Here is a 27,377-nt window from a genome sequence, read left to right as displayed (position 1 = left end):
AGTTTCGGGGGTAGCAGCTTAGTTCGGGATTTTTACTGGATAGATAGAGCTGGAGGTTTCACAAAGCTAGGTTAGTGCTTCCCCCCATTTCAGGATTTCCTTTTTTTCCCCCACAAGTCTAGATTAATATCTGTCTCAGGTGTACCGTCAAAAAATATTACTCATATTTTTTATGTTAATTTTTTAAAATTCTTTCTTATAATTCAAGAACAAAATAATGCATATTACATATTTATTTTAATTTTATGTACCTTGTGAGAAATCATTATTATTCAATTAAGCTTTAAATTAAGAGTAATTTTTTTTTAAACAATTTCTCAGCTCATTGGGTAAACTGACAACTGCATAAACAATACAAATAAATAAATTATTTAGGACTTTATTCAATAAAAAAGTTGTTACAAGATATTGTGTCTTCATATCAGAACTATAACAAAACAAAAACTAAGAGAGAAATTGTTTAGAAATGGATGCTAGAAAAAAACGATATATACTATATTTTTCTAATGAATAAATTTCTGTAGGATATTAGTGCTCAAATATTTTTATATATCATACTAGTATTACATCCCCAAAAAAATAAAAATAAAGTAATAAAATTGAAGAAAAATATTATATTTTCACGAAATTGAAATGCAAAATATTAAGTGATAGATTTTAAACATTTCAAAGGAAAACAATGTAAATTGTAAATGAAAAAAAAATTATAGTAAATTAGTAACATAAATACATCTATGTAACTGACATTTAAAATACATTTAAAACAAAATAATGTAGAAATCAAGAAAAAATTAAAAATTAAGACTTTTTTAACAATGGTGATATTTTCACAAAATAAAAAGTGATGTATTTCATCGGAAAGTACATTATTTTTTTATAAGTAATAAAATATTTGTGAAATATTAGTATTAACAAATATACAGTTATAAAAAAACAATGAGAAATTCAACAGAGAAATAAAAATGAGGAAATTTGTGGAAGTAATGAGATTTTCACAAAATGAAAGAGTAAAAAGTAATGTAGGTAAATCTGAGACCTTTAATAGACGCTTAAGCTGAATTAATTATGTTACTAATATTAAAGTTTAGTATAGCTTAATTAAAGAACTGCTGAATTTAATCAAATAATAAATCGCAAATATTTGAACAGAATTACTTAGATGTGGTAATAAAGAAATTTTATGCATTATTGAAGAGAAAGGAGTTAATTAAGTCCTTCAGATTCCATTTAAAACAATCCATCTAGAATTCAATCGAAGTTTAGTAATTTATCAAAATTATTCAGCTCAAAAAACTCCAATCCAGAAGTATCAAAACTCTTCATCTGATAGTGAAACAATAAAGAAATCTTCATCTTGTGATTCAATTTCTTTGTTCACATTACTTTCAATATCTTCAACAGTGGTTTCGCGAATTTTTTCGCGAATTTGAGTTGGAATTGCTTTTTTTATAATTTTCTTTCGTATTTCGGTTTCGTTACCATCATTAGTAGACAACAGCGCTTTCGCACATCCATTCAATGGTCCTGAAGTTTCGTTCAGTGAAACTTCTTCGGGTAAACTGACGTCGCATGTCTTAATAATATTTTTGTCTTTCCTACTCTTAGATATATTTTCTTTTGGTGGTTTAGCATTAGAACAAGTTTTATCGTAATCGGAATTGGCAAGGATGGTAGAGCTAACTACCTGGTCTTCAACATGAGAATTTTCTTTACCAAAATCCTGATTTTGCCCAACTGTTTTGCTTTCTTTTGTATCATTAAAATCTTTTTTCTTTTCATCAAACTGTTTTGAAACAACGTCTTTCAACGGAAGTTTAAATGCCTTAAAGGACGGTTTTAATTTTGAATTAGTTTTAAAATTAGATCTTGACGATTCATTGTTTCTTTGGATTTGTTTATCACACGAAGAAATATTTTGTTCTTCATTAACTTTAACATCTTTCTGCTTGGTAACCGCTTTTTCAACTTTTTGTTTGCTTCCCTGTAATTGTTTTTCCTTCTTTGGTTTGGCAGCTCCAACGATGGTGCTGGTTTTCGCACCAACATTTTTTATATTATTCGATTGACCAAGATTCGCTCTCGGTGCCATGGCAGTTTTAGTTGTTGTCATAATTCTGCTTGTTTTCTTCTCGGAAATAACTTTGGCCTTATAATCAGAGAGAGATTCACCATTGCCGTTATTTGCATTATGTTTTCCACTATTATTCACAACTCTGGGATTGGTATTATGTTTTAAGCTTGACTCTGCCTTTAAATCCTTTTTCTTCTTCAATACCTTTTTATTAGATTCTTTTTTACCATCAACTGATTTAACACCGTTTACTTCAGCAGACTGAATGGGCGATAATGTTTTGTTTTGCGTCTTCACAGCTGGAAGATTGATATCATTATCACAACTCCTGATATCTTCCACTTCTTTATCCGGCTCGTGAAAATGATGATTATTTGTGACAATTGTACTGACGACATCTGATGTCACGTTGGGGCTTGTTTTTAAATCTTTTATCTGCTTCTTTTTAAGTTGTTTACTTTTTTCACTGCGTTCTGCATTTGGCTGAGTGACCAACAATGTTTTATTCCCCAAATCTACAGATGAAACACTGTCGTGTATCATGACATCTTTATCTTTACCAGAACACTGATGCTTGTTTACGACTTTCGTATCGATACCATGTTTTTCACTAGGATTTGTCATTAGGTTATCAATTTTTCGCTTCTTAGTCAGCTTATCCTTAGATCCTTTTACAACTTTAGCTCCACCCTCTTCGCTGGATTGAATAGATGCGTTAGATGAAGGATTATCACTAACAAGAGACTTGAATGATGTCTGATTTGTTTCAGTTTTTTCTTCTTTGTTAGAAGCTATGACTAACTCCAATGTGTCATCGTCATCAAGGCAAAGATCGACATATTCAGGTGGTTTAGTGGCAGTACTTTCAGAAGAGGTAAGATGATTCACTGAGCTGCATTTTTTTGAGGCTTTGTTATCCAAATTCTTATTTTTACGCTTTTTTGTGAAGTTTTTCTCGGGGACAGTTGCAGATGATCTGCGGAATTTTGTTTCACTTGCTTCATCGGAGGATATATCTGATGTTTTCATCTTCTTTTCTGTTCCTGAAGTGGAAGGGGAAGAATTCATTATAGAACATTCGCTGTTTGATCCAGTTTCATCAATATTACCGGCATCTGGAACAACATGTATTGGCTCCCTGGGTATTTTGTCTTCATTTTCGTTTGATCTTTTCAAAGTAGAAGAATCTTCAATCAAAAAGAAAAATAACTTATTATTTACAATTTTAGTAAAATATTTAACATATAAATTCCCATTTGGTATTCAATGAATTGATAAAACTGAAATATTGACTAGAATGAAATGTACTCATAATGTCATCTGGCAAAAAAACATACTTTTAAAGAAAAAGTTTTTTTTTGTTGCCCTAAATCGGATTTATTTTATTTTTATTTGTTTACTTTCTTACATATACCAACCAAAGCTATGATAATAATACTTAATATTAATGTGATTGGTAATATAATATTGAGAACAATATTATAACTAAAATATTTAAGACTTTTGTGATCGGCACTTTTACACAGAAACTATGTCATTTCCCTTGCACTATGTCATGTCATTTTGTAACTAAATATGGTAATAAAATATTCTAAATAATGATTTCATGTCCAAACGTTATTGACAGATGATGAGTTAACTCGACATTGAAAGTCTAATAAACGAGGTAACTTAACATAGATCAACAACTTTGGGCTCGAAAGGACGAGTAAACTCGTCACCGGCCAACAATGCGTAAATATTTTTAATTTAAATGGTAAAATTATTATAGAATAATTGTAAAATAATTTCGAACTAATCAGTAAAAAAATAACATCATTGTTTTTATTCAAGCTCAATACATTTAAGAATTTGTAAGGATAAAGACCCGATTTGTCAGATAGATATTAATGAAGAATAAATATAGATCAAGAAATATACAAAAAAAAAAAATCAATTACTCTAAATTACTTTTGGCAGAATAAGCATTTCTCCATTACGTATACATACAAAGTGTTTAATAAGTTTAAAAGGTATTTGTTTTTAAGCAAATATCAAGCTAAATTAATATGATTGTTATATAATAGCAATAATATTTAATTTAATAATACATTTATATTCAATAATAAAATATTTATGTAATAGAAAAATTATTTTACATACAATTGTGGTAAGTTACAATTTAACAGTTTCACACTACTTTAATCCAAACATCAAATAATAATTTACAAGCATTACATTATAGATAAAGCTTGCAATATCAATGAAATTTGACTTTTTTAAAAAAGAAACAATCATTAGAGTATCCTAATTAAAATTTTTGAGCAAAGCAATGATTTTTTTCAAAAAAACAGATTCTGATTAAATCAATATTTTTGGTCAAATCAAGTTATTTAAATCACGCCAATTTTTATTAATTTAAATATTTTGATAAAGCAATAGAGTGAAAAATTGGCTCTCCCCGAGAGTTTTTACACTGTAAAGATGGGCCGTAGTGTGGAAAAACATTTCCTGTCTGCGAGCAAATTCATTTGTTCTCAGAATCAGTTTTCGTGGACAAAAAACCGTTCACCCCCCATGTTCTTTAATTATTATAAAACTTGTATTTAACTACATTTTAATCTAATAAATAAGTTACACATGGTACTTGTGTGAGGAAATTTTTGTTGCATGTGCGTGGAAATTTATGTAGTGAAAGGCCAAACAGTCAGTATAAACATTTTAGCTACAAAAGTAATAAATAAAAATGCATATATTTGTTTTTAACATCATTCAACATATTTTAAACTACATTTAGGACTACAGTAGTTAATTAAGAACTTTTTTAAAAGAGAAAAGTAAAAGTAATAGCTGCTAACTTTAACGCTTTCTGCAACAAAAAAAAAAGAAAAAAATTATATAAGAAAGTAGATTAAAGTTAAACGAATTTTACATAAATTCACCAGCATTTAAAAACACCACTGTTTCGTTTGAAGGTGAGTTTATGTATGATTGAATCATTTAAAAAACATAGAGCTAAAAATATTTTAAATCAAACGCATTGAAAAAAAAAGTTAAATCTAATATTTTGTTACACTACAATTAGGAGAAAAAGCACGAAAGTTGGAAGATGAAAGAACTTATGAAGTAAGCAAATTTTGATTGGAGAACTACACCCAAAACCAATATTAGACTGAGTTCTTAAACACTGAATTAAATTTAATATGGAAAAATAAAGGGAAATAAAGTTATTTCTTTAGAACAATTTTGAGAACTACCTCTTTATTTGTTTATTAAACAGAGATGAAAATAAAAATCTGCATTACTTCTAAGAATTTCGTTTCTTTTCTTCAAACAAATGAGGTTATGAACATATTTAGATTTAAAAAAAATAAAAACAATATTTTGTCCCATAAATGTAAAAATTTAATCGCAAATAATGAAAAAAAAAAAGGACAAATATGGTGGAGCTCAGAACAGAACCCTTTTTCTATCTAGCACTTTTAAGTGTTTTAAAATTGTTAAGAAAAATAAAAAACTTGTCATCATGTGAGATTTATAAAAATAAATAAAGACTTTCGCTGTGTGTCACAAATCTAAAAGTGCTCTCTTAGTAATAAAAATCTAAAGTTAAAAACATTATGGTAAAAACAATAAGATTGTGAAGTTATCAACTTACAAGAAACTTATCGTTTTTCATAAAATGATTCCATTGTATGTGAAACACGCTTTGATAACACATTTAGATAATTTATTCATCACAACTGATTGCTGAAATGAAAAGTTTTAATCATGGAGAGAAATTTTTAAATTACTTTCTTAAATATTAGTGGATATTCCTAGAATTATTCCAAACTTTTTGTAAATGTATTTTTTTTTTTTAATCAAAATTTAATTTTGTGAAGATAGGGCTTCGTTTTTGCAAAAATCCACAAGCACCAGAGATCTCATACTTTTTTTTGAAAGGCCTATTTTTGTAAAAAATAAAACAAAAAATCTTTTCGGAACTGCTACTGCAGAATGGGGTTCTTTCTGCCAGTGTCCTGTTTTTAAGATAAAACTTAAAAACCTTATCTTTCAAAGAGTTTAAAATAAAAAATTTGTTAAAAAGTTTATGTTTATTATAAAATATTTTGCAAAGGGTCTGATTTAACGATATAAATTCGTCATGAAGGGTCAGTTTTAAGGATAAAAAATTTATTGAAGGCTTCGTTTGCTAACTCAAAAGCTCCTTGAAATTACCTGGGTAAGGTTAGTAAATTATTCAATCAAAAGTTATAATGACGGTTTTTGCAATCATTTGTGTTTTCCGAAAGAAAAAGTTAAAAATAGCTCGGTGATGTATTGAACCCCTAGATATAATAAAAAAATTAACACAAATATTTTACCTTTAAAGGAATTCTGATTCCTGAATTCATGTAATTCACGCAATTATGCAATTTATGTAATTATGCAATTCATGCAATTATGACTATACTAATGGATGCTCACTTCTCCATATACTTTATAATTCACAAAAATATCAACTGTTAATTACCTGAATCAGAAGAGAAATCTGAATCAATTGAATCAAGTTCCTTCAACAATGATTCAGCTGTAATACATTCTGATTCATCAGAACTATCAGGCTGAACTAAAATATGAATCGATACTGTTATGGCATTTTATTTTCAAAATATAAAATTATTCATAAAAATAAAATTAAAGGGAAAAAAACATTACGATTACATGCTAGAGGAAATTTTCCTTTATATAGATGAGGAAAACTAAATTTCTGCAAACGTTCCTGTAAGTGGATAAAAATTGTTTTAGTTTTAAATATTTATACTAGTAATATACAGAACAAAAACTTAAATTTACTTTTACATTTTGAATAGATTAGTTTTTTAAACGTTTTTCTTTTTATACTAATAATTTCTAAATTAACGGGATTTATATTTTGTACTTATACGAAGTGTAAATTCAAATGAAATAGATGTTGACTGGACCTGTTGACTTGACGGTTAAAATGCTAACGTTTAGAAAAATATGATGAGGTGTGAGTCAGGTTTCATTGATAGATTAATGAATATAATTATTAAAAAAAAAATAGTTTCTCCCCAATCATATATTCTAAATTCACAAGGAAAATTGGGTTAAAGTGAGACATTGTTAATTATTTTAAAACTAGCCGCTTCCGGACACCAGCTGGTCAGACTAAATAAATAAGAAAAAAATTCAAATATTTTGAGATTTAAAATCGTACAGTCAAAAATTAAGACAATATGCAAGTATAATGAACTCATATTGCTCAAGTGTGATCTCCCTTTTGTCTCTTACATGTTCGTGTGGGATAGTGGGAAATTTATTATTAAAATGTTTAATACAGCATATGCTAAGTTAAATGTTTTTTCAAATTATCTGAATGGCGCCTTTGATGAATAATAAATCAATTAACAACTTCGCGAATATTAAACTATGCACTTATTTTCTATTGTTAATTATGCGAGTTAAAGAATTTCATTTGTAAGTTCATTTCTAAGATATTCGAATCCAATTGCTTAGGTCTTTGACCCTTTTTAAACATAACTATATACTATACTTTAATTACTACTTATACTTTAATTGTTTTAACAAAGAGAGAAATCTATGACTATGAGGTTTGGAATATTTTCCATAAAATTTTGGAAAATCCATAGTAAGTTTTCAGTAAATGTTAAATAGCTAACGTAAAGTTTTATATTAAAATTAAACACATAATATAATGATGCAGAATTACTTTCAGAGTCATTTCCAATGCTGCGTTTGCATTTACTTCAGCTTTTTCGAGTAACATTCTATATTTTTTCCTATTTAGATGCTTTGGAAGGTGCTACAAATAAATTAAATTAATACAGTATACTAAAATTTATTTTCTATAAATAATTAAACTAAAGTAGAAAGATTTATTAAAAACTTCGTCACTTAAAGTAGTTATCCATACATGCTTATTTAAATAATATTGTGTTAGAGATAAAAAGTTCGAACAAAGAAAAATAATTTTAAAAAAAAGCAAGATTTTAAAAAAAATGAGCAGCAGTACCAAATGCCGAAAAGGTAGAAAGTTAAAGTTGATTGACGATGAAATCTGCACAAACAAAGCACGTCAAAAATAATAACTGAAATACGCGATTTGAACCAGGTAAGTCTTAATGATATCGTATTAACGATATCAGGATGTTCAAAATTATGTTGAAAACGTAGAAATAAAATTTTTTTAAAAAGTCAAAAAATTCCTTTGATTGATGATGAAATCGCTATAAATAAGAAAAAGGATTATTAAAATGCGTGATTTGAAAATCGCAAGTCGTTACAGTAACGGATTTAAAGATCGAGATTTGCAAAACCTCGTAGAAAAACGTAGCAATACTGACTGAAAGAATGATGAAAAAATAAAAACAAGTTTCTTACTTTTGCGATGAAATCGACTTCAATAAGTTGCATATTTAAACGCGCGATTCGAGTGCATATGCGCGATTCGAGTTCGCATGCAGGATTTTTCAAAAGCATCGGGGAACGCGTAGCAATAGGTGATTAAAAAAAATTAGATAAAAATAACTTGGATTTACGATAAAATTAGCTCAAATAAAACATATAAAAGGTGATTATTATTAAAATGTACGATTCTAAACTCACTAATAGTCTTAATAAAATCGTGTTAATAATATCTGGATTTAAAAAAAAACACTTAGAAAACCAACAACATCAACAGAAAACGCAATCGAAAAATCACTTGGATTAGCGATGAAATGGATACAAATCAAGAGTTTCAAAAATGATTACCAAAATACGAAATTCACGCATTGTTTTATGTTGTATTATTAATATTGTTTAAAATTCGAAGCGATAACCACCGATAAAAAAAAGAGAACGAAAACCTACATTGAGTTCGACTGTGCGCGCAAATACTTAAACGCGCAATTCAAAATTTCTAATTTTTATTTTCCCTAAATATTATAATAGCTTTTTTTTAATTCTGTTCAGGTGCTGCCATGACAGAATGCTGCCTGAGGACCGCATGTAAAGTAAAGTACAGGTTGTGGACCCTTAACACTGATAGAAAATATGTTAATATATGATAATGTGTATAAATTATTTACTAAAGTTTCAATAAAATAATCAGGACATACGTTAATATTGCATAAAAATCATGTTCTCATGATATGGCTAATAAGATTTCACTCACAATATTAGTTTGAGGGTAAAATTTAATATTACTATGAATTTTAAGCGAAATAAACAAATAAAAATTATGGATACATACTCTGTGCATATGAGGTGGTTTTAAATAACTGCTAATTTGTGTGGTTCTAATCCAAGCACGAGAAACCTTTTCATCCAAAAATGTGACATGGTAGTACTATAAATTATAATGATTTTTTAAATATTTACAGTTAATGTAGAAAAAAAAAGAAATTCCATTATACTGTTATTTGCTTTGTATTATAATATACTAGGAAATAGTTAAGATTGGTTTAATTTAACTTGCGAGTACTGAATAATACTGACTGGAGCCCGTTCATAAATAATGACACATTTAAAATGGGGAGGGCATTTGGCACATTTGATCCGTATGAACAATAGATAAATCTATTATGTATGTACGGCTCGCAAAAAGAAAAGATCACCCTGAATAACTTTGATCTGATCAGATCTTCACATTCTAGGACTCAATTTTAGTGGCTCGAGGGGGTAACCTCAAATATGCTAATTAATAAGTTGCAGACGATATTTTAAGCTAAGAAATCAAACCCAAGAACTTACTTTCCCTGAATAAACTTAACTTCTTTTTTTTTTTTTTTTTTTTTTTTGTCGGAATCGGATTTCAAACCTTATAAATAGGGGGTAGCTGCAATCTAGAAAATATGGTGCCAATAGTTTGGTCAAGAAAGCGCTCCAAAGTTCGGACCCCTTCTTTAATCTTAATTTTATTTTTTGCGTATTTCGCTATATCTCGAAAACTTTGTAAGCGAATTAAAAAAAAATTGCACGCAATTATAAAATTCGTTTATCCAAAGAATATTCCATGCAAAAAATAAATTTTAGTAAATATTTACATTTTATTTTAGATTGTTTGAAAAAATTTGAATTGCCAGGAAAATTACATTCTTCAAAATTAAGCAAAAACTTTACTACTTTACAAAGTTTTTTCGAACATTCTTATATAAATAATAAATATTTACTAACAGTTATTTTTTGCATGGAATTATCTTTGGCTATACAAATTTTATAATAGTGTGCAAAAATTTTTCAATTCGCTTAAAGAGTTTTCGAGATATAGCGAAATACTCAAAAAATAAATCGCTCTCCTGACCAAACAATGGGGACCATATTTCCTAGATAGCGGCTACCCCCCATATTTTGAAGGTTAAAAATCCAAATATGTAAATAAAGAAGAAAAAACTATGTTTATTCAGAGAAAGTACGTTTTTGTGCTTAATTTCGTAACTCAAAAATTTTATAAATTCATCTGCATTTATTTAGTATATTTGAGGCCACCCCCTAGAGCTATTAAGATTGAGTCCTAGAATGTGAAGATCAGATTATTACATCAAAATTTAATCAGAGTGTTCGGTATTTTGATACTGTACATATATTGTTTATACATGCATACATTACTTATATACATAGGTGTAATGCATCCATACACATTTTTTGCATAGAAATATTTTTTTATAAACTAATTTTATATTTTTATGCAAAATTTTTTTTAATTAGCTTAAAAGTTTCTTGAGGTAACTCCGAAAATGCAAAAAGTAAAATTAAAATTAACGGGTGCAAACTTTAGATAGCTCTCCTGACCAAACTATGGGTGTCATATTTCCCAGATTGCGGCTACCCTCTATATTTTGGGGGTCAGAAATCCGAATCCATTGAAAGAAAGGTTTAAAGGTCTGTTTACTCAGAGAAAGTACGTTGTTGTGTCTGATTTCGTAACTTAAAATATTGTCTGCCTTAAGTAATTAGCATATTTGAGGTCACCCCCTCGAACCATTAAGAATGAGTCCCAGAACCTGAAGAATGCGATCACTAAAACAAAAATTAATCAGGGTGGTCAGTTTTTCTTGGTGCATGTTGTCATAGATTTTGAACACTTGCAATCATAACTACCAGTAATCATTTTTGTTGCGATTACTTGGAATCATGATCATAGCTATAATCAAAATTTTAGTGAATTGTAATCTAGATTATAAATAATTGGTTACTGTAATCGAAAAATGCAATCGATTACATTTTTGCCCAACTCTGGTACACAACTAATCATTATGATTGTTTATGACTAATGTCATTAAAAAAGTTATAGTTCAAAAATATTATGCAAACATGCGTTTTGTACCATAACTGCTAACCTATGATTACATAATATAACATTTAATGTGACAAGACGGAGAGTTAAGATGGAGGGAGATGTGTGACATTTCCTGACAAAAGGGAGGAGAGGGTCCAAAATATTGAAGGAAAAAAAAAGACATTATTTAGCTAATCATTTTGAAACTGTTCGATTTCAGAAAATATTTTCTTCTGTTCGAAATAAAGAACTAATTAACTATTTTAAATTGAAGTTAAAATTAATGGAATAAGGTATCATTTCCTTGCCCTGTTTAGTACTGCTAAGCTGTAAGCTTAAAGAAGAACTTAAGATTGGAAGCTTATTTGATTCTAAGAATGCTTTCTTTCAACACCCGCCCAGTGTTACAGCGTAAATGTTTTTTTTTTCAACTTTTTTTTTCCTTCAAAAAAGTTAAAATGTTTATATTTAGAATTATTACCCACATAAATAAAATGACATATTTTATGCAGAATATATTTAAATGTATATCAAAATATTTGAGATTTTATTTAGTTGAGTAAATTTTAAATCTTTAAGTAAATACAATTATTTTTAATCCCGCAACTAATATATAATTAGATAACGAAAGATACTTTCTTTTAATCATCTTTTGAGTAATAAAGATTTCATAAAACATGCATTTAAATCACTAAATAAAGGGAAAAATTTTTGTAACTAAATCTCTCCTTAGCTGATGTAATTAAGTTTTAAAATGAGAGCAAACATAACGTACATTTTCACACTTTAAGTAGATGCTCTTTCAAATATTCAACTCTATTTTCAAATAAATATTATTTTACCCAGAAAACGATGAAAAACATGCCATCCAGTAAATAGATTACGCTACCAACTAATTTGAAAGGCATATTACATTTGAAAAAAATTAATATCATACATCACTCTTTCTTTGACTCAAAAAAAATTCTTCAATGTCTGGATCTTCATCAACCATTGCGGGCCACCTAAAATCAAAATTAAACAAATTAATTTCAACTTTTTTTTTAAAATTACATTGCATGAATATAATATCAACGAGGCACAAACGTGCTATGGTATTTATAAACATAATTTGCATATTTTTTTATTTATTTATTTTTTGCTTTTAGTGGCATATACTCCTCTATCTATCTGGATTAAATAGTCTCTAGCTGGATTAAATATATACTGTTGAATCCTTTACTCCTTATATTCTCAATTAAAAAGATTTCGTACTTATTAAAAAGTCACTGATGTTAACTTATAAATCCAATGCCTGAAATAATTAAAAAAACCATCAAGTATCAATAACAATTTTTTTTCTTCAAAATATTTTTGTTCTGATGAATAAAATTCACACTTTTTTTAATGACGTTGAATATATAGTTATTATTTTGAACACCATTTTGCAATTTGGTTGCCTAATGAATTTGCGATTCAACCAATTTCGTATTACATTTTACTTTTTAAAGATACAAAAACATTTTCTGTATAAAAAATAACAAAACAATTTCTAATTTGCATATATTTAAAAAAGTTTTTAAAACTGTACCTAAGATATAGTCTTATCTATTCGATGAAATTGCTTACATTATATTTGAAATTCGTGATCTTTTGAAGCATTTCTTATAATTTACTAAATATAAAACTTCTGTAAGGAATAAGAGAGGGTCCCGCAGTGGACTGATCGTTAAGACACGGTTCCCAGCAGATCACCGAAGTCAAGCATCACTGGCTGCGATCAGTGTGCGGTGACCACTTGAATCAGCCTGCGTAGGGACCGAGGGTGTGCGGTATTGGTTCTCGTTAAACTGTTCTACCGTAAAGTGCTCGACTTCGCGTGCAGGTCGTCGGGCTACCGAAGCAGGGGTGCCATCCCCTCTGCAGAAGATCAAAATTGTGATGGCATGTCTTCGGTTTATCCTCAGGGATGTTTCCCAGACCGTCGCCAATAGCCCATTGTGCAGCTCTAGTGCGACGTAAATGAACAAACAAGCAACAAACAAATGAATAAGAGAGGTATTATTATCTATACAATAAATAATACAAAAAAAGTGTTTTGTTTAGTAATGTAACACACCATTTCCATTATTTTTTTCTTCAATGACAACAAAATAAAACATTAAAAAATTAATTTCGTTATTTTTAATTAAATAAAATCATGAAAGTAAGAGAGAGGGATGCATTATGTGAGAACTTACCAGGGGTATCCATCCAGTTTAGCCCAAACAAGTGATCCTGGGCAAAACTCTAAATAGTCTTCGTTTGTATCTTCTTCTGGGTCTTCACAACTTCCTTCGATTCCATCATCTAGATAAAAGAAAAATTTTAAATTAAGAAAAAAGTATGTTTTAAGACAATGAAAAATGTTAAATTAATCAGCTTAGTTTTAAAAAAAAGTGCTTTGATGGCAACAAATATGAAAGAGAAGATAATTATAAGATCAGATGACAATTTGAAAACACTGATATTCCGGGTTTCTACCTGAATTCTTAGTAAAAATTTTTTTACATTTCTTATAATTGAATAATCAAGTGAAAGAATTAAAGTAGACAATGTTAGTGGCCATAAAAATGTATTAAATATGCAGAAGAGCCGAGATTTAACATAATAAAATGCAAGAACTAAAATTTTGCTTTATAGAAATTCTTAATGAGCTATTATCAATTTATTACCTGTTACTGATTTAATAGTAAATATTTTCAAAAACTCGAGTTAAAGAAAAGGATTCCTTCTTTTAATATAAGTTTTAAAAAAAATTTGATCAGTAGCAAATATGAAAGTTAGCCATTATCAACTTACTATATCCTACTATGATTTAAGAGTCAATCTTTTCTTCATTTGAGATGTAATTTATTTATTTCTTATTAAAAAATATGAAAAGATATTTATCTATAATCAATGGCGAGTAGCGATTTGTGAATACTTGAGGCTAATTTTTTGATTTAATGCTCTTGTAAAAATTATCGGAGTCACTGGAGAGAATAAAATGAGGAATAAAGGCTAATTTTTTTTAAAAATCATAACAAAAGGGTATATTTACTAAAATCAATTTCTTTCTCTTTACTATTTTTTCTTCTTAAATAAATGTTAATTTTCTAAAATTATTAATTGTCAACATCTTTAAATTATCCAGCATAATATTACCATGTGCACATCCATTTCCGGGACTAACAAATAAAACGCACTTCAGTAAGAACGCACTTAAATACAAAACACCTCTATTTACGCTTTTACCTCAATTTGCACTTTTGGTTTCATATTTTGCAATCTGGTAATATTGTTACGAAAATATTTTAAATCATTTTTGAAAAATTTCCCGTTCATGCAAGTTCATTTGAATTCGCTACTCGGTCGTTTCATATTTTTTTTCTGCTTTTTTCTTTATATTTTATTTTCTGTTTTTACGTGATATTTTTACTTAATGTGTTCGATTTTATTTGTTGTAAATTTTTCGTAAAATTGTTTTTTGAGTGATCACGCTACTGTATTGATGTACACTCTATAACAAAAAAATCGACTCACCAAGAACGCACTAAGACGCGCAAAATCGACGCTCGATCAGGCTGGAATTATGCCGAATGGTGACGTATAGTCATTAGCGACGAGTTCCGCTTCCAACTGTGTCCTGACGATCATCGAAGACGTGTTTGGAGACGCACACGGCAGAGGGGGGATCCTGCCTTTACTATTGCACGCCACACCGGCCCTCAACAAGGCATTATGGTCTGGGGTGCCATTTCCTTTGACAGCCGGACCCCTTTGGTCGTCATTAGAGGTACACTTACTGCACAGCGGTACGTCGACGACATCCTAAGAACTGTTTTGCTACCGTTCCTTTTGCAGCGCCTTGGGCTGGTTTTTCAGCAGGACAATGCCAGACCACATACGACACGTGTTGCTATGAACTGTCTGCAAGCTTGTCAAACTCTTCCTTGGCCTGCCAGATCACCAGATCTCTCTCCCATCGAGCATGTCTGGAATATGATGGGAAGGCGATTGCATCTGGCACGGAATGTTGATGACCTCGTTTGACAATTGGATCGAATTTGGCAGGAGATACCGCAAGAGATCATCCGGGAGCTTCATCGGTCTCTGCCACGCCGTGTGGCAGCTTGTATCCAGGCTAGAGGCGGGTCAACACCTTATTGAACTTGTTACTGTAACTCTGCAATAAATTATTCAATTGTTCTGAAATTTTAATCCTTTACTATTCTGTACATTGTCTTCCTATCCACCAATTTTCCTTTCAATCGGACAACTTCTTCTTGGTGCGTCGGTTTTTTTGTTATAGAGTGTATTTTGGCTATATTGATACAATATTAGAAAGCATTTCTTTTTTGCGGATATAATAGTGTGAGCTGATGAAAATATATTTTTTATTTTCTGGATTTTTATTAATTTTTTCCCTTTTTTCGGATTTTTTTCCAGCTTTTTATTATTTTTCTTTCCGCCTCCCTTTTTTCATTGTTCCGTAATTTTTTCCATGTTTAAAAAAAAAAAATAGATATAGAAATAGATAAAGATGCCTAAATGGTTCTTAGCGTACTGTGCTCTACATCAGAAGTATCGAAGAACAAAATAAAATATTTTATTAAAAAATTATTAAGAATTCTGTTTTGAAAATTTTCACAACTAATTTCAAATAACTTAAGCACATTCAAAAAATTTTCATTTAAATTCGTTTCTAAATTTCCCATGGAAAACAAAATGCTTTAAAGTGATTCACTGGGCCCCGCTTTCACCTGTTTAAGTTACTTACATCATTTTTTTTTAATCTTAAATTGAAAAGTCTAATTTTTTAAACATCATTAGCTCTAAATTTTTTAATCAATGCTAACAATCATTTTATTTTCTTGACTATTTAAATTTATTGGTTACCAGATTGTAATTTTTTATTTTATATTTTAAGTGTCCAATAAAAATTTTAATCCAAGAAATGTTTTTTAAACACAAATGGTAGAGAAATTTCAAAAAATGCTAACGATAATTTTATTTTTTGGATCATTTAAATTAATTGGTTATCAAATTATAGTTTTTAATATTTTGCTAAACTTTACTGTTATATTACAGTATACAATGATGTATTAACACTCATGAATACTACTCCTTCAGGTTCATAATAAGTTAACAAATTTTGCTTACCGGATTTGTTCATTGAACAATGCCATAAATCTGGAACTTCATGAGATTCAGAAAATTGGAAAGATTTTCTCCATTTCTTACACTTGGTGCATTCAATCCATAAGCCAAAATTTTTATTAGAGTAGATATCATTCCAAAACAGATGTCTATCTCTTGTAGTCTCTCTTTTCGTTGTTTTGATTTTCCTTTTTCCGTTAGAATCTATATCAAAAATAGATTTCTTTTGTGGTCAAAATTAAATTCATTGCTTATTTACAGTCTTTTACAAATTGAAGCTAACACTTCATACTAATTTCGTTAATTACAAAATATATAGGGTTTAATTTAGTAGTTTAGATGTTAGATAGATTTATTATTTCGATTATCAATGCAAATTCTTTTTATTTTATTTTAATGTTTTCTTTTTTCTTCTTCTTTTTTATGGGTCTGAGGAGAAGAGAGATTGCGAAAGTGGAGAGAAACATGGGAATGTAAAGCATTGAATTTGTACGGATGGACGAACTAGACACCGAAGCCTGTTTGTGACTTTTCCTGGACTAACGAAGCAGCAAGTGAACGAACTGCTCCTCCTCTGGATCAAAGCATTGCATTTTGTCTTTATACGAGTATTATTTTAAGGAGTCACATAGCAGTTCCGTAAATAATTTTTATCCTTGAAGGTCAAAATTAAACACCAGTGCCATGGATATAGGCAATACTGTCTAGTTTACGTTGAATTACAAAGGTGTGACTTTTTGTAGGAAGTACTGGCAGTCCCAGGCAGTTAGTGTTGTTATAAATCCTTACTTTTTTTTGTATTATTGTCTTTAAACAAGATTTCATTTCAGTGTAATTAAAATAGTAATTATCAAAACATTGTTAAATAAATTTACAAAACATAATTGATTCCCAAAAATAAATTATTTTGGGAATGTATAATAGCACTTATGTTTAATAGTATTTACTTTTTCCTTCGAATTATATTCTGATATATATGAAAGAATTGCATTTTTTCTCTGTTTTTTAGTACCTGTTTTATAGTGGAAAGTTTATTGATTTACTTTTTATCCATGCATTTTTTAAGACTGTAAAATGAATATAATTCAAAGTATTTACTCCATACCATCATTTAATTTACTTTCTGGAGTCATATATATGAATGTTAGAAAGTGTAAATGTGCAAGAGTAAAAATGCTTACATTGCTAATATTCAGTACGACTACATTTATTATAACAGATTTACATGAACAGAGATTTTCTATAGATATTTTTAAACGCAATAAAAAAATTACAAAGAAATAAATGGTTTTACATAAAACGTAGTATTTAAAAATGTTGCATATTTTTTAAAAATAATTTTAATATTCAAATAAACCAATTTTTATCAACTTCAATACAGTTTCTCGTAATATTCGATAAGAAACTTGAAATTATTCACCCTCTCAAATGAAAAATTGAATTTTAAAGGAAAAAAAACTAATTCCCACGAACTTTTTGTTTTATTATTACAACTAAATCTCTCTGAACCTAAATTGTTATCAACGCTCATTCATTATAATGCTCAAATTTAATAATTTTCTTTTAAACTTTAAGGATAAGCTTGAAGAGGCATTCAACCAATTCTGGGAATAGAAATTTTAGAATAATTAAAGTTAAAGTATTAATAAAAAAATTATAAGCCAGGTATAGTATTTTTAATAAATAATATGAAACTTTTTGGTGAATAATAGATAATAATATTTAATAAAATATTTACTTACAAAACTCAGATCTACTTAAGGACGGCATCTAAAACCCAATACAAAGAAAAATATAAGTGAATTATCCGAAAATACATATTTAAACTTTAAGAGAAAAAAAAAGAACATTTATCACGAAGCATCATAAACATGTATGAATTTATACCATTAAATTTAAAAAAATTAATATTTTCAAAAGACACATTTCATAATGTTTGCTCAATGCCCAAAAAATAAACCCGTTTACTTATAGAGTTATATTGAATAGTAAAGATTAGAAAACAAAGAATTAGAATGTTTTCAACAGTAGGTATTCAAATTTTCAGTTCAATGCGGTGCTTTTCTTTTAAATAATGATTGGTGACATGCGTGTAATGTAATAAGGAGGGCTTCATCTTTTTTAAACAATCCTTTCAGAAAAAATAAAAATTGATCACATCAAGTACAATAGTAGGATCAGTGATTGAATATTTTTAGAATAGTTATTATATACTTTTTCGGCTGCTTTTTCTTCTTAAAAATCCTCAAGCATTATTTCGTTTTCTGATACTTTCATTTCGTAGTACAATTGAATGATTTATTTAGTAATTTTAGAAAATATTTACTAGGAGACTAACTTGTTTTATTGAACATATATTTGTATTAAGCGTCAATAAATAAATTAATTAATAAATGAACGCAAATGACATGGTTAAAAATTTTTTTGATACTTTTTAAATTCCTCTTCTAGAAGTTCCAATATCAAATTCGTTGAAAAAAATTTTAATTCTTTCTTTAAAATTACATGCATTTATTTTCAAGTGAGATTATGACTCGTGACTGAGTTTGGCCTCTATTTGTTGCTGATTTTGATTGACATGATGATCAAAAGCTCTATAATTAAAACAGCGTTTGAATCTTCTTTTACATTTGTTCAAGGGCCGTAACACCTCGCCACCAATATCAACCATTTTTAGAGGATTTTCATTGTAAAAATTTAGTTTCAATACGAATCAAAGAAAAATATTTTGCATTAAGGAGGTTTAGCTACAAACAGATCGTAAGAATATCAGTAAAACTTCGGTGATGTGATAGATTTTTATTTTTTATACGTTCTTTACTTAGTTTGGACTTGAGTTATAGTCTTTCAAAACTTATAAATATCTATTTTAGTATTTATATTTTCTTTTTTTCTTAATTATTTAAAAATACACATTTTGGGGATAAAAACTGGAGAAAAAAAAGTTAAATAAATCATTGGAATAGAGAAAGAGAAAAAAAATAGAACGAACTGGTTTAGAAACTAAAGATCAGACTTTCTTCCCTGAAGAAGGATATATTATACTATATTTTTTGTAAGGAAATACGTCCTTATAACAGGATAGTTAGCTACAACATCGACGCCCGGTGACTGAGTGGCTTTATCTCGTTCGATCCTCGGACCGGGCAAGGTCGATAAAATCAGTACCAAGAGTGCTTGAAAACTGAACATTGGGGATTCCGCGTGCAGCTAATATCCGTAACGAAGCCCCCTAGGATCCACTTGGCTGGCATTTTAGTCTACGGGTTTCCGATGTTTTCTATCTTCTCATTTGGAGCAGCAATGGCTCAGGGGATAGAGCGTTCACCTTCCAATGAGACGAACCGTGTTCGAATCCCAGTCGATACGAACTCCGCATCCGGCTTGCACCGACCACAGTACTGACGTGAAATATCCTTAGTGGCAGACGGATCATTGGTTAGAGTCCCCTTGCCGTTAGGCTAACCGTGGGAGGTTCCGTGGTCTTCTTCTCCATTAAACGCAAATGCAGGTTAGCTTCATCAAAAAGTCCTCACGAAGGTAAATTTCTCCCAATGCTCGATCCAGGAGTTCCCTTGTCTTCTGGATTGGGTTCAAAATTACAAGGCTACGGAGTTGAACATTAGTAGTCGTAAACCCATAAAATTGGGTCGGCTGTTCAACGACCGTTATAATTATAATATCTTTTCATTTCATTTTATAACCGTCGTTGAACTGCCGACCCAATTTTTAGGTTTATGACTACTAATGTTCAACTCCGTAGCTTGTAATTTTAAACCCAAACCAGAACACAGAGGAACTCTTGGCATACAATCTTAAGTCCAAAGTCAAGAAAACTGGGTTCCTCTTGCTTGGGCTGTCGCACAACGTAGCTAAACTTCATTCAGCGCTTCCTAATTCTTTTGGATAAGGAACTCTAAATAATCAAACATCCTTCGGCGGAACCCGGACATTTTAAATCGAGCATATAAAGGTAATCGTGATCGTATTAATAAATACGATCACGATTACCTTGTATAGATTAAAAAAGAGTCTTAATACTTGGAACCCCTGAAACTCTTCCATGGAACCCTAGAGTTTCGTAGAATAGCATTAGGGATCTACTGGTTTAGTTAACTTACTCCACAGAGGCTGTTTAAATATTGCGCAAGCTTTTTTTCTCTTGTTGATTTTAGAACCTCTCCTTACTGTCTCACTTTATTTGCATATAAAAGCTAATCGCTAACTCGAATTTTTTGATTATTTAATAATTGCATTTATTTAATAATTTCGCTAAATTTTTTTTTAATAAAGTAGCTTTGAATGAAATTTATTAATCTTTGCAATTTGTTTTTCGATAAAGGAATGTTGATTTGTCATGCATGTATTCCTCATTCTTCTTCATAGTCATACGCAAACCCCACCCCTGTTTCATACTTACATCTGTTTTAGAGTTATTCCTATATAATTTCTGTACGTTGATTTTATTAAGTAGAATACTCAATGAAACGAGTTCGAATTTCATGCACTATCTGACGTGTTGTATGTATTAGCTGCACGCGAAATTTGACTTCGACTGTTTTAATTTTAAAAAAAAATGTGTTTTCGAAATTTTGATACTAATAATTGTAGATTTGTAAAATCACATAATTTCAAAAGAATTAAAGTATGAAATTGATGTAAGCAAATATTAAGAAAAATACTTTTAAAATAATAAGTCAAAATGGAAAAGCGCTAAAACCAAATTTGTCTTTTGTAAACAATTTAAATAAAAAGTTAGAAACTAAAAACAGCACTTCTTCAGGAGACACGCTGCCTGCTTGCATACTGGAGCCTTTCTGTAGTCAGTGGTTAAACCAAAAACTGACTGTGCCGGTGCCTGGAGACAAGCCCGGATTAAGCGTACGCGGGGCCCTCGGCCATTCAAATTTTTGGGGCCCTTTGATTAAGTTGTTTTTCTCGTATATTTTTCATTTATTCAATTATAAAAGTAATAATATATATTTTCATTCAAGAAAGCATATTTAAAATAAAAATAAATATTAATAAATTAAATTTTACTTTATTTTGTTAAATTAGAACTAAAAATAATCATAACATTTAAAAAAGTTTGAATATATATTTGAAATTGATTTTTTTATTGTTTTTCTTAATTTTTAAAAATTTATTTTCAAAAAATCCATTTTAAGGGGGCCCCGAATCATTGGGGGCCGCAGGCCATGGCCTAGTCTGGCCTAATGGATAATCCGAGATGCCCGGAGACCCCATAATGGAAAAACTGAATAAGAAATGCTAAAAAACCTTGTGACGATTTCAGAATTCTTAAATATCACTTATATAAATAATCTATCTTATAATAATGTAGTACAAAGTTTTTTTCTTTCTTTTTTATGTATTGAAAACCTTTAAACATTCGTGAGAAATATTCGAACAAGATAGATAAATGTTTTACAAAAAATTCTTAGGTAAGACACATGTACAATAGTTCAAAGTATCATTTAAAAGGAAAACTAATCTTGTAACATTTATATCACAGTGTTAATAAGTCAAGAAGAAATTAATGCGATCATTCTTTCAGAACAAGAATTAGAAACTGCATTATGTAAAGATTTTTATGATGTAAAAGGAATTCTTAAAGAAAATGCTTGCTCAATTTTTCAAGAAATCGTGCAACACTATTACTAAAATGATCGATGAGTTTTTATAGTTCAGTTATAACTTCAAAAGATTTGATCCATTAGGTAGTTAATTAAAAATACAAACCTATTTAAGAATTTAAAATTATATGAGATTTCGATCACGAAAAGCGTTGATCAGATATTTGAAAAGGATAAAAACCGTTCCATTATTATGAGTAAATTGAGGAACAAATTATTTTAGAAACATCGTGTTGAACTTCAAGTGAAAATGATAACACATCAATAAAAATACAATTTCAGATAATATTCAAATAAAAAGGAAAAAATATGCTTACCTCAGCGACAAAACTATCATAGGTTAAGAATTTTTAAAAATTATAAAAGCCGGGAGAAAATAAAAAGGAGTAATTAAGAATTCGAAGACAGCAATGCTTTTTATTTCAATTATTCGAAAGAAAAAAATTATCGTTTGCATATTAAACATGCAAATATTTATCGCTTGCAGTTTATTCGAACAAAAGCATATGACAACTAATGTGAATACTTTATAAGAAATATCATAAAATGCTTCAAATATGCACTAATTACAAAATATTCATGTGTATACTTTGAAAGTACAGATATATTTTATTTATTGGAAGAAAAAAATGAAATAAAATTTTTGAGCAGCTATTATTCGCTATCTCAAAGCTTAAATACGCCCTCTAGTGGGGTAGATATTTTCAGGCTACCATTTATTAAGTTTTCATTTAGTTCTTCAGAATCATTGGTAGAGTAGGATTTTTTTTTCAGCAGCAAAATTTCTCAAACGAAAAGGCAGAAGAACTGGAAAAAAATTACCCAGAATATTGAAAAGTCATTCTGAAACAACATTTGAAGCACAATTTCTCAATAATTTTTTTCCTTTCCCATTATCAACAAACTTGTGATAATAAGAATAAGAAAGTAAGATACATATTTTTTGTTTTGTTTATTAACATATATTTTTCCAATGTGTTTTAGATGTACCTCCTCTAAAAAAAAAAAAAAAAAGAAAAAGCGATTCCATATTATATTTGCATGCATATGAAAGAATATCCAGCATTTTTCTTTTTTAAATTTAATAAGCCACACTAAAGGAAGAACGTTACCATGCTACGCTGATGAATATCCATTGCAACTGATGATCATGTTGTTCTGCTAGCAGTCATTTGTCTCAAATAACGCCTTCTGTAAATCGTTGCGCTAGAGAATTTTATAGATGTCATATTTTTTTAAAATCGTTTTCGTGAACATTGCTTCCTAGAAATTTCATGAACGAAAGGTTTTCGTAAAAGTATTTCCTGTATAATTGCAAGGGATGAGGAAAATGAGGTGGGACACAATCTTTTTATTTATATTTCAAACTTCTTTTTCTTTGAAAATGTACGGTAAGTGTTCATTCATTATTCTGAAGATAATATCTATCGATACATTAAACCGGATAGATATAATTATTAATGCACCTTTTTGTAAACTAATTTCTTTTGCAACTAATAGTGATTATTTTTCATATTGCAAGAAAATCTTTACCAACTATTTAACGAGTAATTTATGCAATAAATATTAAGAAACACATTTTTTAAAGTTAAGTCTTCATGGTGTACCAGTATCAAGGTTACAGTAATTTAATCACTTTATTCGTAAAACAAATGCTCTATAATCGGTGCCTACATTAAAATCTGCACGGGGAAAAAATAAACTAACAAAAAAAGTAAAACATGCAATTGGTATAGTTTTAATAAGGATCATAAATATTTACCTGGGATGTTTCATTTAAAGATCATTAATTCACAATCGTTTTTAAAACAAAAGTTCACAAAATGATATTTAGCTCCGTCAAATACTTTTGCGGTTGCATTTGGCCATGTACAGCTCATTTCTAGTTGAAAAGAAATACGAATTTCTCACCGTCGTTGAACAGTCGACCCACTTTTGAGTTTACGACTACAAATGTTCAACATCGTAGCCTTGTAATTTTGAACCCAATACAGAAGACAAGGGAACTCCTGGATCAAGTATTGGGAGAAACTTGCCTTCGTGGAGGACTTTTTTAATGAAAGTAACTCGCATTTGTGTTCCACGTGGAGAGAAAAAACACGAAAACCTCCCACGGTTAGCCTGACAGCAAGGGGACTCTAGCATTTAATCCGTCTACCACTGAGGATATTTTCCGTCAACACTGTGGTCAGTGCAAGACGGGTGCGGAATTCAAATCTACCAGTCATGGCTGGGATTCGAATCCGGTTCACCTCATAGGAAGGTTAATGCTTTATCCTCTGAGCAACCACGGCTCAAGAAATGCAAATTGGCACATAACCATGCTGAAATTTTGTTTCTGTGGTATTTCGCTTTACATTAAGTTACTGGCAGTTGAAAACTGTACCTGAAACTGCCTAAGGTAAGCTATTACTTTAATTTAATTTTAATGCAGAAAAATCACCAAAACAAAACATATCTCGTTTTTACATTAAGTCGCCAAAAAGGTTGACTTTCGCCAACTTTATTTACAAAATTATTTTATTTCATTAATGTTTTTTAAAAAATGGACGCTATCAAAAAAAAAAAAAAAAAAAAAAAGCCTTACGAGTAATTTTTTTCCCCTTACTTTTTTACTTGATAGCGTCCATTTTTGCGTGGTATTAATTATTTTTACATTGATTTTAAAATATCATAAATTTGCTTATCGTCAATTATTGGCTCAAAATTAATGGAACAGTTGCTAGATTTCAAGCACCTGTTTTAAAGTTTCAAACCAAGAGTATAAGTCCCACAACTACCACAATAAATTTACAGTGATAAAAACATTCCGAAACCGTTAACATTTTCTAAGTGAAGTAGCGTTACGAAAATTTGATTATAGGTAGCTTGCACATTAATAACGTATTACGCTATTTTTTTTTAAAAAAAAGTATTCTATTGCAGCTGCACTGCTATTGTAATGGAATGCTGCAATTTCGGTTTGCTCTCTGCAGCACTATTGTATTATTATTTCAGATGCTGTATGTTTTTCATTTAATAAGCTTAAGGGAAAAAAATAAACTAATCAATCGCTTCTTTTTAAAACAAATAAATAAAAAGAAAGTGTGTGCACAATTACACACGAAAAAAAAAAAAAAAGAAACATGTTCTTCTGCCATGTTCTTAGGTCATATATAAATGATACGTCACTTTTTTTCAATATTTTTGCTTCCCTCCCCTTTGTCATAAGGTGTCCGCTTTGTCTTATTACCCCCACTCATGCAATGCTAGATTAATTAACATACGCTCTAGCAGTCCAAAGACAGAGCAGGTGTAATAGATCATATTTCAAATTTTATTTTTAAACCTTATGACATTGATGAGCATAACATCAATAATGGTTAGACGTGTGCTTATTTTGATGAAAAACATAAAAACTTATTTAATCTGCTGGTTTCAAATATTTTTATTTTAACTAAAAGGTGTTATGTCACATTTCTTGGTACCCCTCCCCTCCAAGCGTGACATAATTTATGGCACTTATACATTGATTATCATTTTCATAAAGAAAATTAAAAACGAAGTGGGTAATAATAAATTTTATTACAAAAAATTTAATTTTAAACATTAATTTTCATCTATTTTCTAGTAATTATAATCGTCTTGTCAATTCAAATGAAGCTTCTTTTACGTGATCGAGAATTTAAATATTTAATTGTAACAGGAATTAACTCGGAAGCATATTTATTTATGCATTGGAATTTATGAATCCAAAAATGCATTTATGATAACGGTAACATTTAATTGACTTCTAAATATTTTAAATTGCAAGAGCGAAATTACTTTAAATTCTGCAATAAAGAAAAATTTACGATAATTGTTAAATATTTTCTTTTATTGATTCATGTATTATTTTTTTGCGCCTAAGCGACAATCCTTATTATGACGTCGCATACTGAATTCAAGAATTAAGTAGTTTGTAGCGGCGTAACTACCACTAGAATTATGAAACAACAAATCAATAGTTTATAAAACATGTCAACACCATTCAATTTTGTGGTAATTTCTGATAGAAGTTCAGATTGTCGAAGAAACCTTCCCCTCACCTCTGTTTTATAATATGCTATGAAAATAGCCTAACTTCACACTTATGAGGCTAGGTATTGTTACTTTTTTAATAATATACAGATAGAATATGGATGAAATATCTATTTAATGATCTCATGTGTTTTAATTAGTTTAAAAAACAAATGTTTTGTTAACTCTCAGAAATATAAATTTTGCAAATTCAAGAATGTATATGCAATTGTAGAATTATTTAAATAAAATTTCATATTTTGACTGACTATAATGGCACAAATTATGCTACAGGTAGAAATTACATGTATAGTTTATTCAATTAAAATCCTAATTTCATACTTTAAAAATAAATTTTCTGCTCAGGACATATAGAAATTTGGATAATTCAAACAGTATTAAAACAAATTAATAAGATAATTCAAATATTATTGTAACTTTTAGTATGAATTGTAAGGCAAAAAAAAATTATTGAAACAATTATTTTTACTTTTCGTGATTGAACTGATAGAAATGAAGTTACAAAAATTAACAGTGGAAATAGAAACTATTTTTTTATTAAAATTTAGTAAATAAAAATTATAATGCTGCATTTAACTTATCCAATAGAAAAAACTATCTTAATGAATTTCTTTTATGACTTAGTGTGGCATGTTATTTATTTATATGAAATTCGAATTAAAAAAACAATAAAATTTCAAAAAAGTACCAATCTACTCATTTTTTAGTACACAATGTATTCATATTTTTTCTGCTCATGTCATCGTTTTCTTCAAAGTTTCATCAAATAAATTAAATCAGTTAAAGCTTCAAATTTCTTCAATTAAATTCTTTTTCCATAGCACCTGTTTACATTATTTGAAAGACATAAATTTTGATTTCACCCCATAATCAAAATCAGGGCGTGCTTAGTGTTTTAATGATCTTGGGCGAAGCATTGAGGCATTTTATCAGAGTAGATCAAAATCATGTTTTATTTAGAAGTTAATGGTATTAAGCCTTGTTTTTTTTTTTTTTTTTAAATTTTATTTCAATCATTTTTTGAAAAAATATTTTCTTATTTAATGATTAAAACGCTGATAAAATTAATAAATAATACTTAATATTATTTAATGCAACAAAAATTTTTTACATCACCAATAACAAAAAGTTATTATTTAATTATAGTTAACTAATTACTAAATAAATGAAGTCAGTTACTTTTTTC

At 29.0% G+C, this 27,377-nt stretch overlaps 1 protein-coding gene across 2 annotated transcripts; it reads right to left on the bottom strand.

The window, feature by feature from the left end:
- Positions 1-369: 369 nt before the first annotated feature.
- LOC107446905 (uncharacterized) lies at positions 370-22,554 on the bottom strand. 2 transcript variants are annotated; one of them, XM_043048425.3, is made up of 10 exons: positions 22,450-22,554; positions 18,239-18,266; positions 16,500-16,700; positions 13,556-13,664; positions 12,274-12,340; positions 9,312-9,407; positions 7,788-7,880; positions 6,752-6,815; positions 6,567-6,662; positions 370-3,258 (listed from the first exon to the last, which is right to left on the bottom strand). In XM_043048425.3, exons 2-10 carry the CDS (start codon positions 18,264-18,266, stop codon positions 1,310-1,312), a joined length of 2,703 nt encoding a protein of 900 aa, XP_042904359.2. In that variant the 5' UTR covers positions 22,450-22,554; the 3' UTR covers positions 370-1,309. The 2 variants fall into 2 exon arrangements, with proteins under 2 accessions (XP_042904359.2, XP_042904360.2); XM_043048426.3 differs by having other exon boundaries at positions 950-3,258; positions 6,758-6,815.
- Positions 22,555-27,377: the final 4,823 nt, after the last annotated feature.

This window comes from Parasteatoda tepidariorum, chromosome 6 (genome assembly GCF_982258835.1).
Source record: "Parasteatoda tepidariorum strain Cologne lab strain chromosome 6, Ptep-v5.0, whole genome shotgun sequence".
NCBI classification, from domain to species: Eukaryota; Metazoa; Arthropoda; class Arachnida; order Araneae; family Theridiidae; genus Parasteatoda; species Parasteatoda tepidariorum.
The sequence above is the reverse complement of the archived record's forward strand: the minus strand, read 5'-3'. Positions and strand labels throughout refer to the sequence as shown.